The sequence below is a fragment of the Vigna umbellata genome, chromosome 11, assembly GCF_029865625.1.
Source record: "Vigna umbellata cultivar VRB3 chromosome 11, Vumbellata_1.0, whole genome shotgun sequence".
In the NCBI taxonomy this organism is placed as follows: Eukaryota; Viridiplantae; Streptophyta; class Magnoliopsida; order Fabales; family Fabaceae; genus Vigna; species Vigna umbellata.
Window position 1 is genome coordinate 29409915 of NC_142175.1, and position 25971 is coordinate 29435885.

General features: G+C 33.8%; 3 protein-coding genes and 1 non-coding gene across 6 annotated transcripts; 2 read left to right on the top strand and 2 right to left on the bottom strand.

Annotated features, from left to right (window-relative positions):
- Positions 1-216: 216 nt before the first annotated feature.
- On the bottom strand, positions 217-6383 carry LOC124846952 (uncharacterized). 3 transcript variants are annotated; one of them, XM_088101588.1, is made up of 6 exons: positions 6271-6383; positions 3944-4350; positions 3316-3874; positions 2350-2830; positions 2092-2173; positions 217-533 (listed from the first exon to the last, which is right to left on the bottom strand). In XM_088101588.1, exons 2-6 carry the CDS (start codon positions 4010-4012, stop codon positions 309-311), a joined length of 1416 nt encoding a protein of 471 aa, XP_087957714.1. In that variant the 5' UTR covers positions 4013-4350; positions 6271-6383; the 3' UTR covers positions 217-308. The 3 variants fall into 3 exon arrangements, with proteins under 3 accessions (XP_087957714.1, XP_047180281.1, XP_087957715.1); XM_047324325.2 differs by lacking the exon at positions 6271-6383 and having other exon boundaries at positions 3944-4510; XM_088101589.1 differs by lacking the exons at positions 217-533; positions 6271-6383 and adding an exon at positions 550-1568 and having other exon boundaries at positions 3944-4527.
- A 4116-nt stretch (positions 6384-10499) lies between these two features.
- LOC124846945 (uncharacterized) lies at positions 10500-11824 on the top strand. The gene is made up of 3 exons (XM_047324318.2): positions 10500-10898; positions 11065-11186; positions 11494-11824. Exons 1-3 carry the CDS (start codon positions 10734-10736, stop codon positions 11621-11623), a joined length of 417 nt encoding a protein of 138 aa, XP_047180274.1. The 5' UTR covers positions 10500-10733; the 3' UTR covers positions 11624-11824.
- A 717-nt stretch (positions 11825-12541) lies between these two features.
- On the top strand, positions 12542-12614 carry TRNAA-AGC (transfer RNA alanine (anticodon AGC)). Its single transcript has one exon. It is a non-coding gene; the product is annotated as a tRNA-Ala (tRNA).
- A 1111-nt stretch (positions 12615-13725) lies between these two features.
- Positions 13726-23490, bottom strand: FAB1B (phosphatidylinositol-4-phosphate 5-kinase family protein). Its single transcript, XM_047324324.2, has 11 exons — positions 21671-23490; positions 20499-21239; positions 19574-19727; positions 19122-19466; positions 17951-18847; positions 17533-17864; positions 17069-17192; positions 16817-16987; positions 15069-16538; positions 14465-14731; positions 13726-14349 (listed from the first exon to the last, which is right to left on the bottom strand). The coding sequence occupies exons 1-11, from the start codon at positions 22327-22329 to the stop codon at positions 14023-14025; spliced, it is 5487 nt and encodes a 1828-aa protein (XP_047180280.1). The 5' UTR covers positions 22330-23490; the 3' UTR covers positions 13726-14022.
- Positions 23491-25971: the final 2481 nt, after the last annotated feature.

Consider the following 25971-nt stretch of genomic DNA (forward strand, 5'->3'; position numbering starts at 1 on the left):
AGGAATTATAATTTTTATGGCTATGATTTAAATTTTCGATAGATCAATAAACACATCCATTTATATAGATAATAAAAAAAAAGTATCATTAGTAGTAATTTTCAAATTAAATTAAAGATACTAAAAGAAAACAGAAATACATTTATAATCAGTATAAAAAACCTGAATGCCTTGTTCTTTTTATGAAGTAAATATAATATTAAATAAAAAAAAGAATTTTAAAATTTCAAATAATGAAATTTGCTTTTATTAAATATTTTCATCCTTAACAAGTCTCTTTAGACAGCCTAATAACAAGACTATGTTGTTCAATGATGGTTGTTATTGCAAGGGAAGCAACCACATGAACTTGGCTTTGAAAAATGTGAGTTATGTTTATGAATTATCTTCTGAGCTTGCTCTGTGGCTTTCTGTATTTGCTCCAAGTGTTGCTGTCTGGCTTCTGCTCTCCACTCCTCAGCTTTCCTGTGAACCACTGACATCCTCTTCATCAACTTCTCTTCAAGGTTTGATCTCATCTTCTGTATTTTCACCTAACCAACATTTTCAATAATGAAAAAGAAAAAACATGCTTAGTTTCAATGACATGATTCTGAAGCTCAAAACTAGCTTGGTAATCTGTAACAGTGCTACATTTAACCATGTTCATGTTTTCAATGCGTGTGAACTTAGAATCAATTACTATAATAATAGAAGCTGAAAAGGACAACATGCCTAGAACTTTTCAACTTTGGAATTTGGTTTTATTATTATGGTCTACACAACATAGAACAGTAGATTGATTCCCTCCCTACCCACTACAATCCATTGTCCAGCTGTCCAAGTTCTTAACCAAAGACTGCTTTTTTAAACAAAAAAATAGATTAAAATATTATAGATAAACAAAACTCTGAAAGATTAATATATATTTTGTACCAAAATCACTAAAAAAGTAAATCTTCTCAACATTGCTACTTCAAGGTTTCATTTTTTGGTTTTCATTTAAGATGAAAATGTGTTTGAGGAAAGAGTGAGAATTGCAGAGTGGACTGGTCAAGAAAGCATTAATATAATGATGGTATCCCATGAGTTGGGGGTGGCTCGAGGAATAGATCACCAACATGCCCACCAAAGGCAAAACATTGAATTGTGGTCAAAAGTTTGAAACAGGTAATGTATGATAAAACTTTAAAGTTTATTCATAGTTGGTTGTGTGTGTTTTGAGGACAACATAGACTACTACACCATGTGAGTTTTCACAGGAATCTGCTCTTGCAAAAAGGTTCAAACTGCTTCCAAAAGTGAAAAGTTTCAGTAATGGATTCTCTTGTACTTTCAAATTCCTATCATTTTTCAAATTTCAATGCTAAAAGTACCAGGACAGGGTAACCAGCTAGGAAACTGCATGTTATAGCATTACAAAATTAGATGGAAATTTGAGTGTATTTTTCATTGTTATCCCTCCAAGAAATGAAATGATGTTTAATCTCTAACATTCCATTTAGGACAAATAAATAACATCTATTTTTAATTAAAAAATTGAGAGTCTCACATGACATGATGCCAGACAGCAGGTGCCACATAATAACCTTTAAACACAAACAATTAACAAATATCATATAAAAACACAGAACTAAATGCTTTGGTTTAAAAGTTTGAAAAACTAAATACTGAAAATACCTTTATAAAGCTAAAATCAGATTTTGTTCAGTTTATATGCAGACAAAATATGATTAAGATCAACCCTAAAAAGTTTAATTGGACTTTATCTCGAGATTGGAGTTTAACTTGTACTACTAATAATTAATTTAGGAGGAGTTGAACTAAACTCATTTGTTTTAGCATTCAACAATTACGGCTATTACACCTATGACTTAAGATAGCTTTTTCATACTAGTTATATTATGATCGTACATCTATGGCTTAGAATAGCATTTTGATACTAGTTATTCATTGATTAAGCACTTTTTATAGTATTTTTTTCTATTCATCCTCTTTTATTATACCTCCAATTTTATATCACATTCCTCTTTTCTGTCTATTTCTTTTCTTGTGCAAGAAATTGTACAAATTTGTTACACAAAATATAGTCTATGAATGACAATGAAATACCTCAAGCTTTCTTGACCTGGCCTCTGCTTTAGCACTTTGGAGGTTTACCCAAGCTTGGATTTTTGCTTCTTCTCTCTGATACCTACACACACATATTATCAGATGTAAACAGCATAAAGAAAATATTAACAAATTTATTAGAAATCACAAAATTTACTTATTCACTTCAATATTCAATTAACTTGTTCATAATTTTTGGGAAATGGTTTAGAAAGAATGTGTTAGAGATACAATATGCTGAAAGGTTGTGTGTGTTACCTTAAACAGCACTTGGTCTTCTCCTCTTCTTCCCATGAAGCAGCTATGCAGTCGGAATCAGCTTTGTGGCTCCCATTGTGCCTCAAACTTTTTGATATTTCCTTTTCTTCCTCTTCACTTGAGCTCCAATTTGAAGTGACTATGTCATACTGTGATCCTAGTTGCAGTTTAGAAAAATGGCACTCCTCCAGCTGAATGACATCAAGAGTGCAGGCAGTGCTAGCCAAGGCCAATGGTCCTGATCTACTTGCAGGAGTGTTGTGACGAGGAGGCGATGAAATCTTAACTGGGGTGTGGCATCTTGAAGTTGTGGAACTTCCCAGAGGAGTCATCTCAGTGCCAATGTCTCTATGTTGAACCACTTCTGTGCAAGCATCTTGCATTGCCCCACCAACTTGGTTCCTAAACAAGAACCCTTCCTTTGCTGGCTCTAAATATCTCAAATTTGGCAAAATAGGCTCTATGCTGTCTGTGAACTTATCTGCATTGCAATTCATTGCATGTCAGCAACTTGTCATGCTAGTAAATTCGTACAGTGTATTATTCATATTATGGTCCATTCAATTACAAATACATTTAACACACTCTCCTGAATTCCAACAATTGGAAAAATATATTGAAGAGCACAATTTTGTTAGTTTCACTCATGATTTTTAGTACTCATCTTTTAATTCAATAGACGAGACATATGAGTTTAGGCTATGTTAGAAGTTGCAACAGTGTCAACACAGGCTACCATCGTGCTCAAAACAACAGTTTCAGACTAAAAGGAAATCTGAACCTGAAATTTTTTTTATTCAACCTACCCACAGTTTAAAGTCTATGGAAATAAAGAATATAATAAAGACAAAAGGGAAAACAAAGAGGATGATAACGATGGTTAAAAGGGTAGATAGGAAAAGAAATAAAGGAAGGAAAAAAGGAGGGATAAAGTCAAATTTTGAAGTTAAGACTGTGATATCCCACCTTTGAGTACAATGTCTTTAACACCATGGAAAGCACTGAGGGTGTTATGCTGGTGGTCCAACGAAGGAGACCAGTGGAAGTTGGGGACAGCTTTGGACACCCTTTCTTCGGTGACCCTTGATTTCTCCGAGAAATTTTCCGTTTGCTGCTTAAAGCCAACATCTTCACATTGTTGTCTGGTTGCAACCTTTGAGGAGTCCGAGACTGAAACCTTGAGAGTGTTGTTGTTAGTGTTGTTGTGAGCAGGTGAGTCATGGCAAGAAGTGCTCATAAGCCATTTCTCTGCATCATCCCACTTGGAAGGGAAGCTCTTTCTTGGAAGGCCAGAGCTGAAGGTGAAAACTGGTCTCCCAGGAGTGGAGGGAGCCTCTAACAGTCTCCTCTGTTGTGAAACAGAGTGGCCTCTGCTTTCGGCTCTGCCGTTCGGCACAGGCAAAGACTTGACAAACTCAGAGGTTTCCTTCAGGTTGAGCTTGCAAAGTGGATCAGGGAAGTCATCCGCAAAAGGGTTATCATTGTTTTTCCCATACATGTTCACGTTGCTCTCAGTGAGTGCTTCCTGCATCACAAAAACGAGTGAGAAAAGCCTTCAAAGAAAGAACATTAGTAAGCGTAGCAGTATATTTACCCCATGTGGTGCCACTGTCACTGCCAATGCAGATGGAGATTGGAAGAATTTATGGTTGGGGAGGTCCATGGCATGGCACAGTGAAATTGAACCTGCTGGGGTCGGTGATGTGAGAGAAATGGGAATGCAGTGTCTCTAGTGTGGTTCCGTTACTTGCAAATTTTGCATTAGTTTCATGTGATGCGTGTTGAACAGTGTGTGGGTCAGGGGAAAGTGACCGCGGAGGCAGTGGAACAGAACAGCATACTGAAGAAGGAAAAAGTATGTATGACTTGGTTGGAACCGGGGTCTATGGTAAGTACACTAATGACTTGACTCACATGCAAGGAGCCAAAAACACAGACCTGTTTCCTTGCCACTGTGTGTGTGAGTGTCTCACCTCACGGACCCTCCTTAGTCTTTTCTATCTGCAGGAGATGGAAGGGATGAACACGAGAGAAAGAGAGTACACCATCAACCAAAGATGGATCTTTCGTTAGGTTTGCAAAAGAAATCATTTAAGAAAGGGCATCAAGTGAAAAAACCCAACAAAAATGCAAACAAAATAGCATGTTATAAATAATTATATTATGTTTTCCTCCATATGTCACATCAATCACCCTACCACAGATTTTTCCACGGTAAACTACATTCAAACTAGATTTCATGAGATTTTACAAACTCTTCCTTCCATGTTTTTTCTAATATAATTTCCTCAAACACAGTTCAAATAAACAGAGGGGTATATATATATATATATGTATGACAAAACCTCAATGTGTTTGCTCTTTTTCTGTTTGTTGTCCAGAGTATTTATGTACATTCTGTAATGGTAATTTCTTCACAAGTTGCGTCTCAAATTCTTAAAAAGGCTTTAGATTTACATTTTGTGTTGAAAAACACTGCTACTAAAAAGAGTTAATTTTCTTAACAGGATGCGTGGTAAAAAACAAAATTCTCCCAGGTAAAGAAAGAACTTAATGTATATTTTTATGCTTACAATGGTATATTTAAAAACACTATTCATTTAATGTTTTTTATGGAGTATTACGAGAATAGTTGGAAATTTTTCTTCAACATTTTACTTTATGAAGGCAGGAATCTTTGGACTTTACTGGTGTTGGTTCTTGTTTGTGAATTTTGATCCTATTTTTTACCTTCCCACTAGGATACTGTGTACAAGGCTTCTCTGTTTTTCCCACTCAGAATCATTTATTCTTGTTATATTCTAGGGCAAAATCAGAGAGTAAGAATTTTCATATACAAAAAGAACTGAAGGCTTACCTTTTCTGAATGACCAATACCTAACTTTACCACCATCTAATATATTAATTACACTAACTGCACTCATTTTTTTACTAGACTAAATCTAAGTGTTGTCTAGTTCCTACTTCTTGGGTTAACCAAGCTTTATTAGTCTCTCTCACAGGCATAGTTTGCATGCCAAATTAATATATTATTTCACTTCTAGTGTTCTACCATCTTCTCTAGGGTATACAATAATAAAACAGACGCCTTTGTTTAATATCAAGGTAAAGTTGCATTTAAATATCAACTAACATAGACTTTCAATGATACTTTTCCATTCTGGCTGTTAAAAAAGAGATTGAGTGAAGAGTGAGAGTGAGGTAAGAATATTCAAACACTTTCATGAAAAATATGAGACTTCTTTCGTAACCTCAACCACTTCTTGTTAACGAGAATTCAAGTTCGAGTATAAGTTTATGTTAAATAGAAATAAGAGAGTAGAGCATTATATAAAAAAAATTTATTAACTCATTGTCTTAAGGTTTTGAATAGAGAATGATATCAATATTTTATATAGTTGAATTTAGATCTCAGTGGTATTGTATCTTCCCAATAACCCTCCTCCTCCTCGATAAGTCCACCCGTTTTAACCTATATTTACACTTTTATGAGTCGTTAAATATGTATTGTTTCAATTTTAAATGAGCCTATTTTGTTATCTGGTAGTAACTCTGAGATAACTTATAACAAGACAAACATGAAATATGAAAGTACATATGGAATTTGTACTAATTTAATTTCCTTAACAGTGCTCTTAGAACATTAGTTAGCATTGTCCATAAAGTTAAAATAGTTAAAAAGAGACTTCAGCATCTAATCAGATTAACAATAGAAATTTTTTATGATTTCTTTCAAGTATTTGATCTAAGATACTTACAAAATAATCAATGCATCGTTCGACTATAAAGGATCTTATAAAAAGGAATAATTTTTTTCTAAAAAATCCTAGAAATAACGACTGGTGGTGTAAAAGAAGATTCAAGAAAGTGAAAATAAGCAGGGAAAATCCGTTGCAAATTAAGTACAGTAATAGCAGAAACCTTTTCAGCCATTCTCTTGTTCAGTGTCAGCATTTGCGTCCCCTCTTTTCCAAATTCAACGGCTTTCTATCTCTCATTCATCCTTCCCTGTAACCAAGGTTTCTGCTTTCTTTCCCTTGCTTTGCTGTCTCACCAGCTTTTGTCCATTTTATTACTTCTTTCTCTGTTGGAAACAAGGAATTATCCAACTTTCTATTTCTTTTTACTGTTTATGCTGTCACCAATTTATATTTCTCATTTTTCTTTCGTTCTATATCATGCAATCTGTGTGCTGTACAAGGAGAGAGTGCCACCTTGCCACAGTAATGTAATTTAACTCTTCACTTTTCTTTCTCACATTTAATTTTGTAAAAACAAAATTCTATTTGAGACACATTTGTACTTTACATATGGACACTTTGTTTTATTAGAAAAATTCAAACCTTGGTTTTTCACATTCTAGGTAATATAATTTACTAACTTTGCTCTGCACTTTGGAATAAGTACTTTCATTTTAACTTGTCTTCATAGCTTTTCAAGATAGAGACATTGTATTCGTAAGTGAAGTTGTCTTCGATGAATGACTTCTTGGTTCTATCAAGGAGTAGATTCACCGGGAAGACAGAAACATCAATGACACCTGAACCGGTCACCAAGACGAACCATCGGCTCTGATACTAATGTTGGGTCTATCGAGAAGGAAGTTCACTGAAAAGACACAAACACCAATGATATCTGAGTCTAACCACATAAGTGATTAACATCACTCTCTACCAAAAACCTTAAAACAATGAGTTAATGGGTCTTTCACACTTTTATTCAATGTGAGACATGGACTCGATTCCCAACATTGCTCTTTTCGAAATTTCATATAAGGAAAATCCCATATTCAACCATTTTATGAGGTTACTGTTTCTCCCCCCAAGACCAAACTTGGTATCTTCTGAAGTATATTTTTTTTGCTGCTAATTCATGATATGATTTTGTTTAAGATTAGTCATCATTGTTTTTACCCTTGATTCTTTGGATTAGATACAGTAATTGTTGACACAAACTAAATGGTGTATTTGCACTTGCATGACTTGGTTGCTAGTATTAGCATTTTCAACTTATTTTTACTTTGTGAATAATTTCATTTCCATTAGGAACTGTTTCCTATTCTTTTGGTTAAGGAAGTTACTTTATCAGATGATGCCAGAAGTATGAGATGTACTGTTTCTTTTTTCTGCAAATCTTTTTTCCCCAAAGGTTGAGATGGGATAAAGTCCATCTTTAGTTAATCTCTAACCTTTAAGTTTGCATAAGAACCTACTTATGTTATGTGACATACTGCACTTTTGTTTCTCTTTCATTTTCACTTCTCTTTTATATGAAAATAGATACTTCACTGCAACTCTGCAACCCTGAAAATCCACAATCTCTTGGCCAGCAGCTGGTAACTTTTATCTTAGAGATTTCTTTATAGTGTACTGCTTATTATAACTAGCTCCTCTCTTTTAGGTTCCTGCATAATGTGATCATTCAGCTACTTTAGACAGACATCTAGATGTGGATATTTATAGTGGATCTGCAAACTGTCTTTGTTTCAATTTCTGTGATTCATTTCACTTATTTTGTACAATTTCTCCATTTCACTTTCACCCATCTAGATCTAGTCTATATACTGCTCTGAAACTCTTGTCCACATGAAACAAATGAAGTATATAAAGTTGAATAATTTAGTAACTGGCAAAAGCATTATGAGCATTATTTTTGAAATCTGATTAAGATGTATCCTATGGACACAGATTAATAAGAAAATATTTAAATGAAGGGATGCAAAATTGAATTTATATAATGAAGATGAGTGTTTTGAGAAGGTCCTTTTAGTGCTGTAGTCTATCCTGTGAAACAAAAATAGTAAGAGTTGTTTTCATTGCAGATGATGATGATATGTTCTTAAGTGTCTCTATGTTCTGTATTTTAATATTCGTCATCTCATCTTTGTAATTTCCCTTTTCCCTCTATGGTTGTCCTTTTCACATCTTGCTACGCTGACACCATAGAGAGATCTAGGAGAGCAACTATTTTGGTGTTTTCAGTATCATACATGCAATGGCCATGATACTGTTCTTATATGTGTATCAGGATATCATGCATCTGATAAAATATTCCCTAGAGTTGAAACCATGATAGTTTTACCCTTATGATCACAGTGACATTTTTTGATAAATGGTGCAAGATCAGAGTACCCTTTAGCTTAATTTTGTTTTATTCCACATCAAAAAATGATTTTTCATATTAAAAGTTTGGTTACTGTCACAAAGTATGCTCACACATTTATATTTTGTTTGAAACTAAGTTTGCATAAAAATGAATGGATTTCTTTTGCAAACTGACTTTACAAAATGAAAACTGCTCTAAAATTAAATTTCTCAGTGTTAACTCATACAACAGAAAACACACTTTCAGTAACTGATTTTGAATAGGTTGAAGTTCCATGAAAATTGGATTTGACACCATTAATAAGAAAACATCCAAAGTCCAAACACATGTACAGTGACAGAATTTATGTCTGCCTTTGCATGTGCTGATTTGTAAACGTTTACAAAGCATAATACTAATACCATCAAATTTCGCAAGCTGAAAAACTTTTTAAGAAGATATTTTATTATGCAGATTCTGATTAAGTAGTTATATATAATTGGATAAAACAGTTTAAGTTAATACTCTAACAAGTTATTTACATCCTTTTGATAATATTGGGAATACTTTTTGTACTCTTCATTGAAAAACATATTAATATCACCATTGAAAATGAAGTTTATCTACCAATCACATAAAGGAAATATTCTATTCATAAAAACATATTCAATACCAAGAGTCTTACTAAAAAACTTACGAAGATTCTTTTTCTTCGTTAAATGAGTCACATCACTTTTAAGCATATATAAGTACATTTTTATTAGTTTTGTTTCAATAGAACCCTCATATTCATAATTTTATATTTACACTTCAATTTTTTTATAGCTTAAAAGAATATATAGTTATTGAAATGTTTTCTTTTTATTCTTGAAACTTAGGACTTTATACAATAACTCATTTTTAAAATGTCCACTATGTCATATGTGCATGTTCAGATGAGATGTTTTTTTATAAACGGTAGGTCTTAAATTTAAGACATTTCATGTTCTACAATGAAAGAAACAGTTATAAATATAGCTAACTTTTTTGTGAAAGATCCTTGTTACTAAGACATCCGCATAAAAAATGGTATCTGTGATTTTTGTCAGCGTAATATCTTTTAAAGATAAAGTCGTTATGAATTCTATGATTGCCCCTATGAATTTTATTATTGACTTAATTATATATAATAATTGACCATAACGATATTACTCGATGAACTTGAGATCGAAAAATTCAACAAAAAGTTAAGGTGATTTGAAGGCTTTGAAAGGGTTCATGGTTTATGATTTATCCTTGTTAAGGGAAACCAATTTTTTGTGACTGGTGGGAAGCAATAACATGGTTCAGTGTTTCACAAATACAAAAGAGATTGAAAAAGGAGAAATGCACACTCAACCTATGGAAGGAATCTTTTGTTTTCTGCTACTACTTTTCTAGTGATAGACAATTGAATCTCACAAAACTTGATTCCTTATTTCTTGCACGTAAGCTATACAATCACTATCTCACACGTCAGAATTAGTATTTAATGTAAAGTGGAATGCAATATGCATTAACCATTGCGTATGGTCTGCAAATTCCCTTCCAAACTTCACATGCCATGTGGATAACTCAAATATTTAAGTCTCTTCTTTTCTTCCATTCTTCCAACCACTTCAGACTTTAGTGCACAATACTGCATTTTCCCTCATTACCAAAATATAATGCCACATTAGTTTAAGTATAAACTAAGCTATGAATAAACTATTATGTGGTTGCTATCTATTACTTTCTTATCAGTCTTAGACTCCCATCTTTGCAGCTAAATGATCCTTACCAGAAAAACACTGTAGTTTCTAAACATTATATGAAACATTATATAAAAATAACTTTGTAACTCACTTAAATGTTATAATATTAATTAATGTAAGACACAGACTGAATAAACACTGCATGTACTCACAATATATGCATATATAATACCAACAAATAATTTTGTTGACATTACAAAATTTATTTATATGAAATAAATGTGTGTGTAAAGTGACTTTATTGAATGAAGACTTTGAGGAAGAAACTTTTATCTAGTAATGTATTATATATTACTGCATCGTGATAAGACATGGTCCATCAATAATTGAAATTATTATATGAGCAAAGCCCACCAAACCAATGCTCACTATTAATAACTAAATGATTTTGTGACGTTATCATTGTACTATTACTATATATCAATAAGCCATCCATCAATACTTTTATTCCTTTTCTTCTTCTTCTTCTTCTTCTTCTTCATCTTATCTTCTCCTTTTCTTCATGTTCTTCTTGAAGAATTAGAATTGATGGCAGTTAACAGCTATTCTTCAGCTCAAATCTCACTTCAGAAACATGGTTCATTTCTGAAATATGCCAGCAAAGATTTGAAGTCCAAACACTGCTCTGTCCCACAGAAAAAAGCACCAGTTGGTCCAGTAGCATTTAGAATCACAGCATCCATCAAGAACAAGGTTAATTAATACCTTGTCATGTTTCTTTTATACATACTCTTATATCTACATGCTAGCCTTTTTGGTTTTTACTCTTATCCAAATTGAAGAATCACACACTTAACAGAAATTAGACCGAGTTTAAGGATGTTTTGTGTTAATTGATCTCTATTTTTCTCCTAAACAGATTTATGAGGACAAATCTCAGGGCATAATTTGCTATGAAGATGAGAGTGGAGAAATAATTTGTGAAGGATATGATGAAGGGCCTCGTTATCAACGAATTCCAAGGCCAACCCATCATCCAAGGTAGAGAATCTTATCCAACCTTGTACTAACTCCCTCTTGTAATTTAATCTCCAAATAAGATCATGTTAGACATCAAGATCAGTATCAGTATCGATTTTAACATCTCAGTTATGCTGACACCCGAATCATCAATTCAATGATATGAATCGATCTCTAAGAACATATAACTAAATTCAAATCATGAAATTAACAGCACTTGATTACATGAATCATCCCTCACCTTAAAGAATAGAGAAAAGGTGTTAACTCAATAGTAGTACTGTTGTATACTCATCTGACTGAAGGAAATTTGATTTGTTGGGTGCAGGGATGTTGAAATCATGAATCTTGTGCAACAACAAAGTTGGCTTCAGATAGTTAAAGGGGAAGAAATCAACCATTTAGCAAAAGGAGTTCTTCGTCAACAAGAGGATTTAAACTACAACAGATGGCTTTAACTTGTCCAAAACCAATCAGGCTTTTGTCACACTCAAAAGCCTTAACAGTTACATGCAGTGCTAATTTGTAGCAGAAAGGAATAATAGCACAAATATATGCTGTAATTGGTTAATCAAATAGGACAAGTTCTTTCCTCAGAACAAAGTTCATGAAAGTTGTAAAAATTGACAGTGGTGAATGGAGATGCTTTTCTTTTTCAATCTGTTCATACAGTTTCACATCAGAATTTTCTATTATCTGATAGATGAAAGGAAGTTAAGTAATTATGATTCACAGAGCAGCAAGCAAGGAATTTGGCTTTATAATAATACTTACATCCGATTTTTTTTTAATTTTTTTTTAATTAATCAACAATTTCAACCATTAAAAATATATAACTGGTGTGTGTTATATATGATTGCAAAAAGGATAAATTTGGAAGAAGAAGAAAACAAAATTAATGGACCAAAAAACAGTGGGTTGGAGCTACCTTTTGAGGTAGGTCAAGAATTTCAGAAAATATCTTCATCAGTTTAAATTGTCGTTTTATTCTGATTAGAATAATACAACTCTTCCTTCAGTCTATGGAATCTGTTATCTGTTTTGGTAGCATTCAAATAATCCATTGACGTAAACACAGTTTTAAGTAATTTTAAGATTGTTTTCAATATCAATAGCAATTACCATAATCATATTAGAAATAGATCACAAAATGTATTAAAGACATGTTCCTTTGATATGGAATAGTTTAACTCATGATTATGTTAATAAGGGATATTTTGGGAAGGAAGAATGAACTAAAAGTTATTTAGGTATGTACTTATTTTTTAAATGATACCGATATTGTTTTTTTTCCTTTTACTTTTCATATTAATTTTTTAGATTTCTTAATTAATGCTTCAAGGTATCTACTATTATTTGATAATGGTTCTTAAGTTGGGGATGTAGCTCAGATGGTAGAGCGCTCGCTTAGCATGCGAGAGGTACGGGGATCGATACCCCGCATCTCCATTTTTTTTCACATAATTGGAGTTTCACATCATTGATGGGGTGCGAGAAAACAATTAAGGGGCGCAGGATTTAATTACCCAAATTGAGTTTGGATTTATGTTACCCAGTATGCTATGGCAACTTGCATCAAGCCCAATATCCTAAATTGCCTTCTCTGCATAAAAAATATCACAGTGATGCTCCCTCCATCACCCCATCTTCTTTCTACACCTCTCCAATTTTTTTAAATTTCAAGTTTACCTTTTTTACTTTTTATTTTTACCAATTTTACTTTTTATTTTTTAAAACTTTAATTCCAATCTCCTCTCACTTTCACTTTTTCTTTCACTCTCGGCACCAAGCTCCCATCCCCTCTCCCCACTGTCACTTTCTCTCTTTATGTTAATTTTCACTTCCATTAACACAACATTTTTCATTTTCTTTCAAATTTCGTGAGACTCACCGAACACTCAATGATCATCGAAGAGAAGTTCAGCTCATGCAGCTTAAATGGTTTGGTGGTTTAGAGTTTCAAGTTTAAGCATAGATTTTCAAGTTTGGTTATTTAAAGACAAGGAAGTGGGAAAGAAATTTTTAGCAGATTATATTATGGAATCATTATATTTCAAAACTCATCAGAAATTATAAATATTTTAAATTTATACCATGTAAAATTTGTTTTTTCTGTCAAATTTTGTGTTAACGGAAGTGAAAATTAAGAGAAAGAGAGGAAGTGACAGTGGGGAAAGGGAAAGTGAAAATGAAATAGGATTGAGATTAAGGTTTTAAAAAATAAAAAGTAAAATTGGTAAAAGTAAAAAGTAAAAAAGATAAATTTAGAATTTAAAAAAAATTAGAAAGATGTGGGGAGAAGATAAGGTGGTGGAGAGAGCATCACTCAAAATATCAAATAAAAAAATCATCTAACAAGAGTTGCAAGTCTTCTACACCTAATAGAATGAGATATTAAAATCATGCATCAATGTATGGAAATTTATATATGAATGAGATATTAAAATATAAGTTAGGCTCCTTAAGCCGGCCCCAGATAACATAAACACAGCCTGATAAAATCTGAAGTAAAGCACAAGATAGGAATAGCAAGGAAAGTAGAGAAATTGAAGAGCAGGTCTGAGAAATATACATGTATAGAACGAGTTGCTAGAACGTTGCTATAGGTTTTTGTACAAAGATTTCATCCTGAGGTCATCAAATACTTTTACCCCAGACAAACATCCTTGGCTACTAACAGCCCCTCTGTAGGTATATCTTCTAACAAATAATTGACAATATCTAGTTGACAAAATTACAAATGAACAAAAAGAATTCCTATATGATATAAGAGGGGGAAACAAAAAATTTCATATAAAATTATGGGGGAGTTAATTCCCCAAATTGAAAGAAAAAATTTACCCACAAAACCAAAGAATCATTCAGCTGGGGTCCTAGATTGTGGGTTGTCTTCACCTAAATCAGACTGAGAATTACTAGCAACAATAGAAGGAGGAGACCATTGATCTGGAAGCATGAGAAAGTAAGTGGTCATTGCTTTCCTGAACCTTTTCTTGTATTGCTTGGGTGATATAACTGTTGGAGGTGTGTTCTTTGGTCCCCCAAGTATGCCTGAAGCTTTTACCCATGTTTCAAGATGCTTGTCCCAGGTATACTGCCTCATGTAATCAATGATCCCAATAACCAACTCATGCTTCTCTTCATCCACCCCAACCAGTAAAGAATAGTCCATTACATCAACAGACTGCACAATAGGAAAATAAATGCATGTGAGATGGACATAAGATGATGCCCATTTTGCAAGAAGCAAGAGAGAGTTAAGAGAAGGAAGAATGTTTCAAACAAAAGTTGAGACTTACAGCAAGAAAACCTGTGTCATTCCAGACAGCTCTCTCTAAAGATCGTTTGGCTTTGTTTCCCACGAATATAGGAGAAGTTGGCATTGCTTCAATTAAGTTCTGGTCCAGTAGAACTTTGTTTTTCCCGGTACTATCTGCATTATACCGAGACCTGGAAGATCCTTTAAGATCGTAAAGTCGTGTCACAGTCCTCCTATACAGAAGATTCTCCATAACCAAAACATCCATCCTTGACTCTTTCCCTCCTTTAATATGCTTCGATGTAACCTTTCCAATAAAATGGCATTCAAACATAAAGAGGTTAAGATTATATAGGTTGTAATCAAGTGAAGCAAAATACAGAATTATATACCATCTATCCAACAATTAATAATCTGAAAAGATGGTTGCTCCTTAGTCATCGTGTATTTACCACATTAAAAATTGTGTTTGTCAGATGCTTTAACAAAATATAAACAGTTATTTTGGTATTTGGTTTACTTACAATTATCACCGCTAATGAACGCTTTAACTTCTATAACAGCTTAGGCTTGATTTCTACTAAATTTTTTCAGTTTACAAATAAAGCTAAAGGAAACAAATGTTAGGCTCAAAAGATACGTACCTGGTATATGCCAAGAATTTTAGCCAGACATGTCGGACTTCCAGTGGCTATGGATTCAGAAAGATACTTGAAGTATTCAGGACCAAATTTAATGAATGATTCTAGCTCTGTTTTCGTAACTTGTTTAATGATAAATCGATCATCCAATGTTTTGGCAAAAAATACATTACTCTTCCCACCTTGAGCTCCCCATTTCTTACAGCGACTCAGAGACCTTATATAGTCAAGCTCAGAAGGACAAGACACCCTTCTTAAGGCTTCAAAACGCTTGGCATAGTAACAAGTCACAGAATATTTTACCTTGCCAAGGGGACCGTCTTCTCCAAAGGAAACTCTGGCATGCATAGCCTTGGTATATAACATTGGATCAAACATTGACGAACTACGAGACCCAGACATGGAAAGTATCATATCCTCTATCGACCCAAAACTTTTCTGAGAATCAAAGGCTGTTTCATCAACAAAAGAGAATGACTGGAAGGTGCCTGAGTCAGAAAAATATGATGAAGTGAACTCACTTCCTTCTCTTGGCCTTTCTCCTTCATCAGTCAGTTGGAGATGATATTCTGATGACATCAAGGCATAAGCTATAATACTTGAGGGTTCGTCATCATATACTGGTATTACAGTGTCATTGACACCAATTGGCAGAAGCAGCCTTGCCCCACCCTGGAGTTCCTGCTTTCGGAAAGATGACACGAAAACAGGATTGTAGTCAACTAGGGGATCAAACTTCTGCGTACTAGCAAAAAGGTTTTTGTTAAATTGGCGATAGAAGTTCAAGAAGGGCATTCCTAACCAGCTCGAAGAGTCTTCCATATTATCTTGACCTTTAAAAGAAGAATAAAAACTCTTGGAACCATTTTGATCTTCTAGATGATATGTTTCCTTTTGTACACCGATCATCAAAGTATCTGCCAAATCGGGATTCACAGAACTGTTATCCTTTGGAATGCCAAATCCAGAGTGATTTTCTCCAGTCCATTTTGCATCAAGTGTTTCAGACAAACTAGGTACGATGGGTGGCCCATCTGATAGAGTTCTGCGAACACCCAATTCAGGTTCTAAGAGATCAGATTGATCATTTATACTTTTTCTGATTGAAATAGATCTGTCATCTTTCTCATGATTTTCTTTTTCGGTCATCTCGCTTTCTAGATCTTGTGAAATTTTCCCATCAACTACTGCACTTCCTCCTCCAAGACAAGGGTTTTCGTTAAGGTTTGGACCACCATGAACAGAGTTGATGGTCATTTTATTTTCATCAACAGTTTTCTCCTTATCTTCGGAAGTTGGACTGCTTGAACCGGATCCATTATTGGAATTGACTGAGTTTGCTGCATAAATAAGGCGGTGATCCCACATATATGATTGAAAAAGCAACTGCCTCCACAATCGATTAATTTCCAGAATGTCAATCCCCGGTTGGCCATTTCTCTTTTCTTGATTCAAAATCTTTCGAAGAGATTCCTAAGTAATTAGAAGAGAGAAGGATTCAACTTCAAGCCTTTCAAACTTCTTATATGTTGTTTCAAATTTAAATTATAAAATTTTAGGAAATATCCAGTCCAGTAAAACTCTAACCAAAAAAATACTGCTAAAACATAAAGTTTAGAGTATTCTACTAACACATGGATGGTTTTATATCTAACAGTTACTAGTAACAAGATTAATCATTAAACCATGCCAATACTAGAGAAGGGAACTTAAATGAAGCTATTAATAAAGTATAATACCGAAGACCCCACCTCAAATTCTAGTTTCTCCTTTTGCAACATCCCCTCTAGCTCAGCTACTTGGCGTCTTACTTCAGGTGTTTTATGGCCATTACTGATTTGAACTGCATTAGATCTTTGCTCTCCAATTTGACTGAGACCATTGAGTACCTCAGAGAATAAAAGCTCTGCCCGGTTGACCACCTGTAACAACCAGAAATTAGGTGCACTATTATCATACAACCAAATTTTAATTTTAAGATCCAAAGACTGCAAGTATTGAACCTCATCTGATTCTCGCTGTATCCAATCCTGATTCCCATAATCAAATATAAGTGTGTGGGGGGGAAGGTAGACAGAGTGAACATCAATGGATGCATATCGAAAACAAGCAACCATTTTTCCGAATCTGCAAGTGAATCATGAGCTTCATTGATTAATGAAAGCCACAAAAAGGCTGCTAAAAGTACAGATGTTAGCCCAACAGAAAAAAAGAAGCTTGAATTGCACAATAAAAAAAATAGTTTTGTAAGGTTTTAACAGTCCTCCAAAAAATAGGTTATAAAAATCCTTCTCTTTTACATAATCAGGATGATGAAAAATAAAGAAATGCTTTATTTTTTTAACCCAACCTTTGTGTCTTAAATCAAGAAGATCGTTGTAAAAATGAGACCAAGATTTGTTCACTCATAAACCTTAGACCATTACTTGTTTAGCTAAAACCAAAAAATAGGGAAGACTATAATCACCCGTAAAAACGAAGACAATCTCTGTGTAATGAATGGCCACAGCTTGCCACCCTGCTGGCTGCAGCATGGTTTGAGAAACTGAGCTCCAAAAATTTCCCTAACGATAAACCCCAAGCAGCATCAGACATTACTATCCTCTGTGTAGCAGGAGGAAAGCCATTGATTCTTGGACACCGCAAGCACCTGTGCCACATCCAAATCTTTCCATCCCTTTCCCCGGGTAGGATAATTTCTGGTAGTTTCTTGACTGATATGGTAAGTGTTCCCTGACGATGAGTATAGCAGTGCACGTGTGCTTCTGATGGCATTTGACAAGAATGGCATCGATAACTCTGAAAAGTAGTGACAATAACAATAAAAACTACTGCGATAGTTCAACCAACAAAGACATTTATTCCTAGAACAGACAATTAATTACCTGATCAAATAAGTGGTCTCGCAGATACCGACCCAATGGTTTATCAAAATTGCCATAGTATCTAATTCGAAAGAGATGAGACCTCTCACACACAGTTCCCTTCCATACACACCGGGAGGACAAAGACACCAAAATGCTTTGATGGTCAGACGGGGATGGAGGAAACTCTTCTTTTTCAAGAATAAACTCTTCGTTTGGGATTTCAAGATTCTCCGGATGGTTTGGACCATCTTTTGGAGATAGAGATCCTGATCCACTTAACTGGTTTGTAGAAATTTTGCTATCATCATTTTGTGGAGTGTTAGTTGACAAGCCTTGATATAATTTCTTTGAAGTTCCAGGGTCGACTGCAGTAGGATCATCCAAAATAACCAGGGTGTCGTCCACCGTAGAAGTTTCTTCCACCACAGGTTGTTTGACGTTCATTTCATTTCTGTCTCTACTAGAGCATGGATGAAGCTTATCATAGTGTGATTCTGCAATTGAATTTCCTGAAGCAGCAATGGAGGAGAAAAAGGCAGTTGAATGGTCGAGACTTGATCCAAGTGGCATCAATTGAGAAGCACCATTAGAGACACATGGCCCTGCACTGCAGGTCGTAGATGCTAGTTCAGAAATTGGGACACTTTTGGTTCTCCGTGGTCCAGTGTCAGGTTCATGCCCTTGAGGTTTTTCATTGTCAGCAATACCGAAGCCCGGAACTGTTGAAATGGACCTCTGAATGGCTAATGCTTGATCTGGAAGGGCCAGACTGTTTAATGGAATTTCTGGCAGGGATGCTCCCTCATCTGCAAGAAAAGATGTCTCCATAGCCAAATGGTAAGCTGCAAAAACTCCATACTGAACCACATGCTTTACCTTTTTCAACTCATCCTTGTCAGCCCCTTTCAGTAAAATCTGTTCAAAATTAGAAACACAAGATAAATGAACTCCTTTGGGGGCTTGAAGCATGACCATAAATAGGCCAACTTTTTGTTGAAATAGTTAATTGGAGTGTAGGGGTGGCAAACTCTTAACCACTTGGTCAGACATGCTTCATCGCGTTTGCATAGTATATAAAGATCAGAGTATATAGAAATTAAAAGTCAACAATTGCCTGATGCCCTGAAGGCCTTTTTCTTATTACATTGAATAAAATAAAAATGATAAGAAAAAACAAATAAAGACTTACAGTGAAACCAAATGGTTTTGGGCAACCTTCAAAAAACATCAATGTTTTCAATGTTTTTTTCCCACACTGACCAACACAGTTTAGGTCTTCAAGAAACTTCTCAACATGAACTGATTCACAGTAACCCAACTTTTGCGATGAAAGATGGTCGATTGAAGGCACTATTTGAGTACCTGTGCAACGTGCTACGCGCTCCAAAAGTGGTCTCTTGACATTGAGAACCAGAGTTATGTCTTTTGCAAGAAGATATTCCTGTGCATATCGTGAGACTGATTTCTCCACTAACAACATGTTTGGCTGGTGTGAAGCTATCTTTGCCACAGCCATCTTCAGATGGTCCGTTTCCTAGATAAATGATATAAAATACAAGCATGAACCCATGATACCGGCATGTGTACCAACAACCAAGCAAGCACGAGACTAAAGATAAAAAAAATGGTAACATGTACAACCTGCTGCAATAGGGTATCTACACTAGAAAAGAGGTTGGTAACACGCTGATACTCCAGAGCCCCTCCAAGGATCAACAGGCGAGGTTTATCCACTTTTGATGACATTCGCCGGTGAGCCACATTTTTTTTACAAACAACTCCTTTAACCAGCACACTAATAAGAATACGAATCCAAGAAGTCAGGAAAAAGGAATGTCACATATAACAGGAGATAAGACCTAGTGATTAACATAAAATCAGGTGAATTAAATTATGTTCAATTTCGGCCAGTGAGAATAATGCGGATTTTTTAAAACTAATAAAATAATTACTAGTGTAGAAGCTCTTATCATTTGTATATTCCTAATCCTATGTCTTAGTATAAAACAAAGAGAGATACATGAGTTGTCGCAAAGAACGTTTAGTGCTACTATCTAGATTTCATGCGCCAGTTTCCGTTTGATCCATTATTCTCTACATAATTACCGGCCACATTCTCATCGCATTACATGCTATCTATCCCCAGACTAAACAAATAATGTAATTGCACGTATTTTGATTTGTTGTTTTTCTTTTAACACTCAAACAATTTTCCTGACTCTTTGGAAATGTTTTTTTTTCCAGTGATTTTCTTTAGTTTATTTTTATTATCAATTTTCTTTTTTTTTTCTCTGTTGGAAGTGGGAATCAGAAATATAATACTGAAAAACCACGGGACTAATTCTCTATAATAATTTTTTTGTTTATTATATTTGTGAGCCGGTATAATCTGTATGTGGAAACACACACATTGTGTGTATACATGCACGAAAAAGCGGGTATGAGCTCTAAAACCCCATTGCTAAATGCATTCCAAATTGACAAATTGGATATATCGACTGATCCAGAAGAACAAGAACAGTAGATAGAACATGTAATATGAAATATATTAAAGTATATCATTTACCTTTCATTGCGATTCCCACATGCTATGCATTTGACTTTCACATAACCAGCTGGGTCCATCACTCCACCTTTGCTCATATCTGGTTTCAATATTGTAGCCGCTTCCCATGACAGAGATGTGACAATCTCCAGCCAACTGTTCTCGTCATTATCTTCAACAGATAGGTTTTCAACCTGCAGCAGCTGAGCTACCAATGCCCTAAAGTGCCCGTCAACTACATTCTTCATTACCTTCTTCTGCTCCTCATTTGACCTATCTCTCTGTCTATAATCACCACTTCCAAAACTGCTAGAACTACGTATATACCCCCACTCTCCAATGACATTCCCATCATCATCATCATCATCATCAAACAAAATAGCTTCATGTTCATCTTCTTCGTCTTCTGGTTCAGGAGGGAGCCAGAGAAGTCCGTTATTTTCAAAATCAACAGGTTCAACATCAACGTCCTCTGAGACATATAATGAGGAAGGGGCTTCATTTTCATCACAGATATCAGGTTCATCCTCATTTTTTGCAATAATTGAGGCTCCTTCCAAACCCTGTATGTCAGTGTCAAAACTGTAGTTTGAAGGGAGTTTTGCATCAATGTTTTCAACATCATTATCCACTTTCCTTGAGCCATCAATGAGGCCTATCCTATCAAACTCAGCCTGTCCATAGTAATTATTCACTTGAGAATAATGTCTAGTGTCGGAATTTGACCGATACACACCATACTCATCCTCATCATCATCAGTCCTGAAACAAGAAAAAATCACATGATCCATGACAAAATATTAGAAAAAATAAGAGCACTGGTTAAATACAAAACTGCTGGTTGGTTGAGAATGCAGAGCCAATTAAATAAAGACCAGGTCAAATAGTAAATAACATTCACATATTTGGATTCAAGGATTCCTGATACCTATAGATGCCAGTTCGAACAAAATGTTAAAAGTCCTCACTTATAAGACTCCCCGGCATAATTCTGGTTATCATAAAAACTATAATGAAAGGTTATTACACACCCTTTGGATTCTCATGTTTAATAAGCACAATTAAGAATATATTGACAAAAGACAAATATAAATACAAAACTACATGACAAATGCCTAATTAAAGAAATATCAATGTGATCAATCAAGCATTAGTTCTCTCTATCAGTAAACTAAATCAAAACAGTACAATACCTATTAATTGCGAATCCACATTGCTTCGGGAATGAATCACCCAGATCTGCTACAAGATCACTCCTCCCTCCTAATGCCGATAAGCCTTCCCTATCAGTATCCGTGTCTTTTCCCTTCACAGGTGATTTATGTAGGTTCAGAACAGAACCCTGTTGCGTTTGTTGATAAGATCCAACTGAATAAGGCATGGAACAAAGAGTAATATTACTACTGTTTGCAGTGGCACTGGTTTTACTGCTATTCAAGCTTGAAGTTGATGCTGAAGCACTATTATCCAGATTGGAAACCGGAATACTGTTATCAAAAGCAACTACACCTTGCTCCCATTGCTTGTAACAATAATTACATACACGAATCTTTTCCAACTCAAGCTTGTTCGATGCACTCGTGTTTGTTGTACATGAATCTTTTCCAGCTATTATCCAAACTGGGGCAGGAACCGAGTTTGTTGTACACTTGTTACAGAAAATCCGTCCACATAAACGACAGTGGTGCTTACGGTTAAACAAGGTGAACTGTGAATCACACTCGTAGCATACTCTACAACTCTGATCGGGCATCCAAAAATCCCTAGACACATTTGCCGGTTCAGATCGCCAGGGAATCCACGTTTTGACGATGCTGACAAGCTCAGAAAAAGTCTTGTCCACTGCATCCATTGACAAACAATATTGTTTGCCGGTTCATTATGACTTGCCCATTTGCCACTCCTAACAGACCATGTTTAGAATAGGGAACTAATCCAACATAAAGAACTAGAACCCCAACAGATATAAAATCAATCCCATATATCCTAAGCAATTATACTTGTAAGCTACCACTCAGATGCAAACCCTCACAATCTGAATTTCCATGCTTCTATATTCACAAATAATCCCCAACCTTGTCGAGGCGGTTTGTGGTTCATCATTCAGCATAGGAAACAAATTCATCACCGAATCCACAATTTGGAAAAAAAATCAATCGCCACCTCTCTTGGCCATTGAATTCAAAATTCATACAAGGAAACCCACTTTCCCCACCTTTCAACCAATTCAACTCTCACAAATACTCCTCACTACTAAACAAGGACTGCAACATAACTTCACAGCATATTTCAAATAACCCAAGTCAAATTAAAAGAACCAGGAAGATAAAAGCCACCTAATGCAAAGGAGATAAAAAAAGCTCACACCTGGATGAAAACCTTTCTTCACAATCATACGCAATTGAAACATCACCCTTCATGTAAAAATTCCAACTCAAAAAGTCAAGCTACTCCACTTCTCCCCCATTGCAAAAGCAAACCCCGAAAAACCAAAATTCTTTAGCCAATCAAACAAAACAGCCCTGGTGATCAAACAGGATATTCAAGCAGACGGCCACATCAAATTCCGACCAAAATCACAATCAGATCCTCCTCGGGTAAATTTAATAAAAGGTTGCAAACCAGATTTGCCCCCACGTAGTTAACACACCCTGTTGTTACACCGAAACTTCAAATATACAAAGAGATATACAGAGAAATAAAGAAGGTAACGCAAAGACCAACCCAGAAACGATTCGCTGTAGAATGGAAATTCTAGGACTTCAAATTTGGATCCTGATCATCATCATCGTCATCCACAAAAATTAATCTATAATTATTTCATATGTAATTTGAGGGAAAGAAGAAAAAAAAGTATATACACACAAATATAATAATTGTTGTCACAACTGTCTGGAATTCTATCCGATTACACGAAATTGGGAAAGGAAGGATCGTTAGAAAATTCCGAATTGGATATGCAAATTGAGTGAAGACTTTTCCCTTTTTGTTCCATCTCTTTCTGTTAGAAACTAGTCGTCGTTTTGGCTACCCTTCTAATTTCTTTTCCTGTGACCCCAGAAGGAGACCCCCACTGCCTGACAAAATCAATTTAATTAATTAATAATAATAAACAAATCCATTTCTTAAGGAATATTAAGTACATTTTCTGCATTTTTTATGTCAATAACTCATTTTTATACTTGCATCAAAATTCATTGAGGTTTGCTTTTAGATAATAAACTATTGTGATTATATAATATATTTATATATATAAATATTTTTTATTGGTGTTTCACAAAAATCAAATATTTTCTTGCACCCGTTATCTTAATTTTATTTTGTCCGTTTTACCAAAGTCAAGATAATAAATAACATGTTAGCGTGACTGGTCAGAGTTCAGGAAACGCTTTGAAAGTCAAAAGCAATAGATTCAACAACACATAGACAATTCCTTAAATGTCCTTTTGTTTCACACATAATTCCAAAATTAAACAATTAAATTTTGTGTGTCAATCACAAGAAAGAAAATGTACAAGGGTTAAGAATGGAAATGTGTACTACATTGTTGTATACTATCATATTAAAAATAAATATTTAAATTAAAAAAGACATTAGTGGAGTTTAATTCTGACTTGTAATAATTTAGAAAAATGAAAAGTACATAATTAAGGTTTATTCGACAGGAAAGGAACGTGACATTCACTAACGTTATCCACAAACAAAACCGCGTATGATTCGTGGTTGAACCAAAAAACACGTTGGACACAAATCATTCAAAATCTAACATATGGTTTAAGCAACAAGCAACCTATTCTTTTATATATATTCCGTGAAAATCAAATTTTAATAATGATTTAATTTTTATTTTTAGGTTAAATGCAGTCCATCTGAAGATGATATTGACATCACCACTTTTAATTATATAAACATATAAAGTCTGAGTTTATATATAGAAAAATATATTATAATTAGCAAAGTGATTAACTTATTTAACTCATGGTTTTTTTATTCAATAAATTAATAAACAAGGAAAGAAATATACGTTATATCCCACTCTATTCCTACTGAATGTGAAATGCATGTGCATTTAATTACATTTTTTAATAAACTTTTAGATCTAAATTACATTAAATGAATATTTATTTAATCTATTTAATTTGGACTTATTTTTAAACGAAAAAATATATATGTATGATAAGTTTAAATTAATTTATGTTAAGATATTTTCAACATTAAATTGATAAGGTATAAGTGTCTATCATTTAATTGAAATTTGTCTTCTTTATGTATTTTTTTTCTCTCCTTATTTGATTAGTATTGTTTATAAAACCCTTTTTTTTATTTTTATATTATGAGAATATAAGCACTTATGTATACTCTGTGTATATATCAGTTTTAATGTAATATTTTTAATATATATATATATATATATATATATATATATATATATATATATATCTTATTCTCTTCCATATTAATTTTTAAAAGATGAATAATAGTTCAAATAATAAATAAGGCTCAGTGTTGATATAATTATGGGTATTGATTGAAGTGGATTTGACAATGTCTAAAGTGAAACTCAAATTAAGAAACTTTTTACAGATTGAGTAGAAAATATTGTATTGATTAAACAAGTTCTTGGAATATATTGATTTTGAATTTTTAAAATGAAAAATAATATAATTCATATTATCCAACTAATTATATTAAGTTTAAAATCTAAAAATATAAATTTGGATTTAAAACAAATTCATAAAAATAAATTTAAAAGCATTATGAATGTAATTATGAACTGAACTTGAATACTTAAATAAGTGTAATTATGGACTTGAATATTTCAATTTTTCACATTAATTAACTTGGTTGGTTTAAAACAGTAATTAATCATCCCAAGTTTCTACCATACCCATCCAAAACTAACTTTCTATGCTGTTGACGTGAGCCTAATGCATTTTACCAACCCCATAAACATTATTCTTAATTAACAAGCATAACCTTTACGATTTATATTTAGTGATTCTTTTAAATACTTAATAACCTTAATAAATTATAGTCAATATAACAATAATGAATGTAAAAGAAAAAATGTAGAAAAAACAATACACTCTAATAAAAAAATATTTGAGTATTACGGAAAAAATAAAAGTGATTGGAAAAATAATTGTAAAAAAATTATTAATGTATTTTTTGATAAGAAGTCATTATAATAAACAAATATAGTTGGCGCCACTAATATTATAAAAATTATTATAATATACTACCAGTAATTTAAACTAAAATTACAAAATAGTGGTTGAGAAACTCAAATTAATATATTTTTTATTCTGGTTTATTAATCACTTTCAAATTAATGTTAAGATATGTTTAGGCTTGTAAATGCCTTCCTCTAATGTTTACTTCTTCTGCTAATTTTGCAATAAAGGTAGTTTAAAGCATTGACTTAGGAAAAATGATATAAATTAATGTGTTAGAGATATTAGCATAAGTAATTAATGTGTTTAGCTTAGAATAT

What these genes read in the sequence shown, in the direction of transcription:
- FAB1B (XM_047324324.2), bottom strand. Translation starts at nt 22,329, where the DNA reads ATGGATGCAGTGGACAAGACTTTTTCTGAGCTTGTCAGCATCGTCAAA. An exon ending in TGTGGATTCGCAATTAATAG is followed by an intron (nt 21,240 to 21,670) that starts GTATTGTACTGT and finishes TTCTTGTTTCAG; the next exon opens with GACTGATGATGATGAGGATG. An exon ending in TAGATACCCTATTGCAGCAG is followed by an intron (nt 19,467 to 19,573) that starts GTTGTACATGTT and finishes TCATTTATCTAG; the next exon opens with GAAACGGACCATCTGAAGAT.
- LOC124846952 (XM_088101588.1), bottom strand. Translation starts at nt 4,012, where the DNA reads ATGGACCTCCCCAACCATAAATTCTTCCAATCTCCATCTGCATTGGCA. An exon ending in AAGACCAAGTGCTGTTTAAG is followed by an intron (nt 2,174 to 2,349) that starts GTAACACACACA and finishes ATGTGTGTGTAG; the next exon opens with GTATCAGAGAGAAGAAGCAA. An exon ending in CCAGGTCAAGAAAGCTTGAG is followed by an intron (nt 534 to 2,091) that starts GTATTTCATTGT and finishes AATGTTGGTTAG; the next exon opens with GTGAAAATACAGAAGATGAG.
- LOC124846945 (XM_047324318.2), top strand. Translation starts at nt 10,734, where the DNA reads ATGGCAGTTAACAGCTATTCTTCAGCTCAAATCTCACTTCAGAAACAT. An exon ending in CAGCATCCATCAAGAACAAG is followed by an intron (nt 10,899 to 11,064) that starts GTTAATTAATAC and finishes TCTCCTAAACAG; the next exon opens with ATTTATGAGGACAAATCTCA. An exon ending in AGGCCAACCCATCATCCAAG is followed by an intron (nt 11,187 to 11,493) that starts GTAGAGAATCTT and finishes TGTTGGGTGCAG; the next exon opens with GGATGTTGAAATCATGAATC.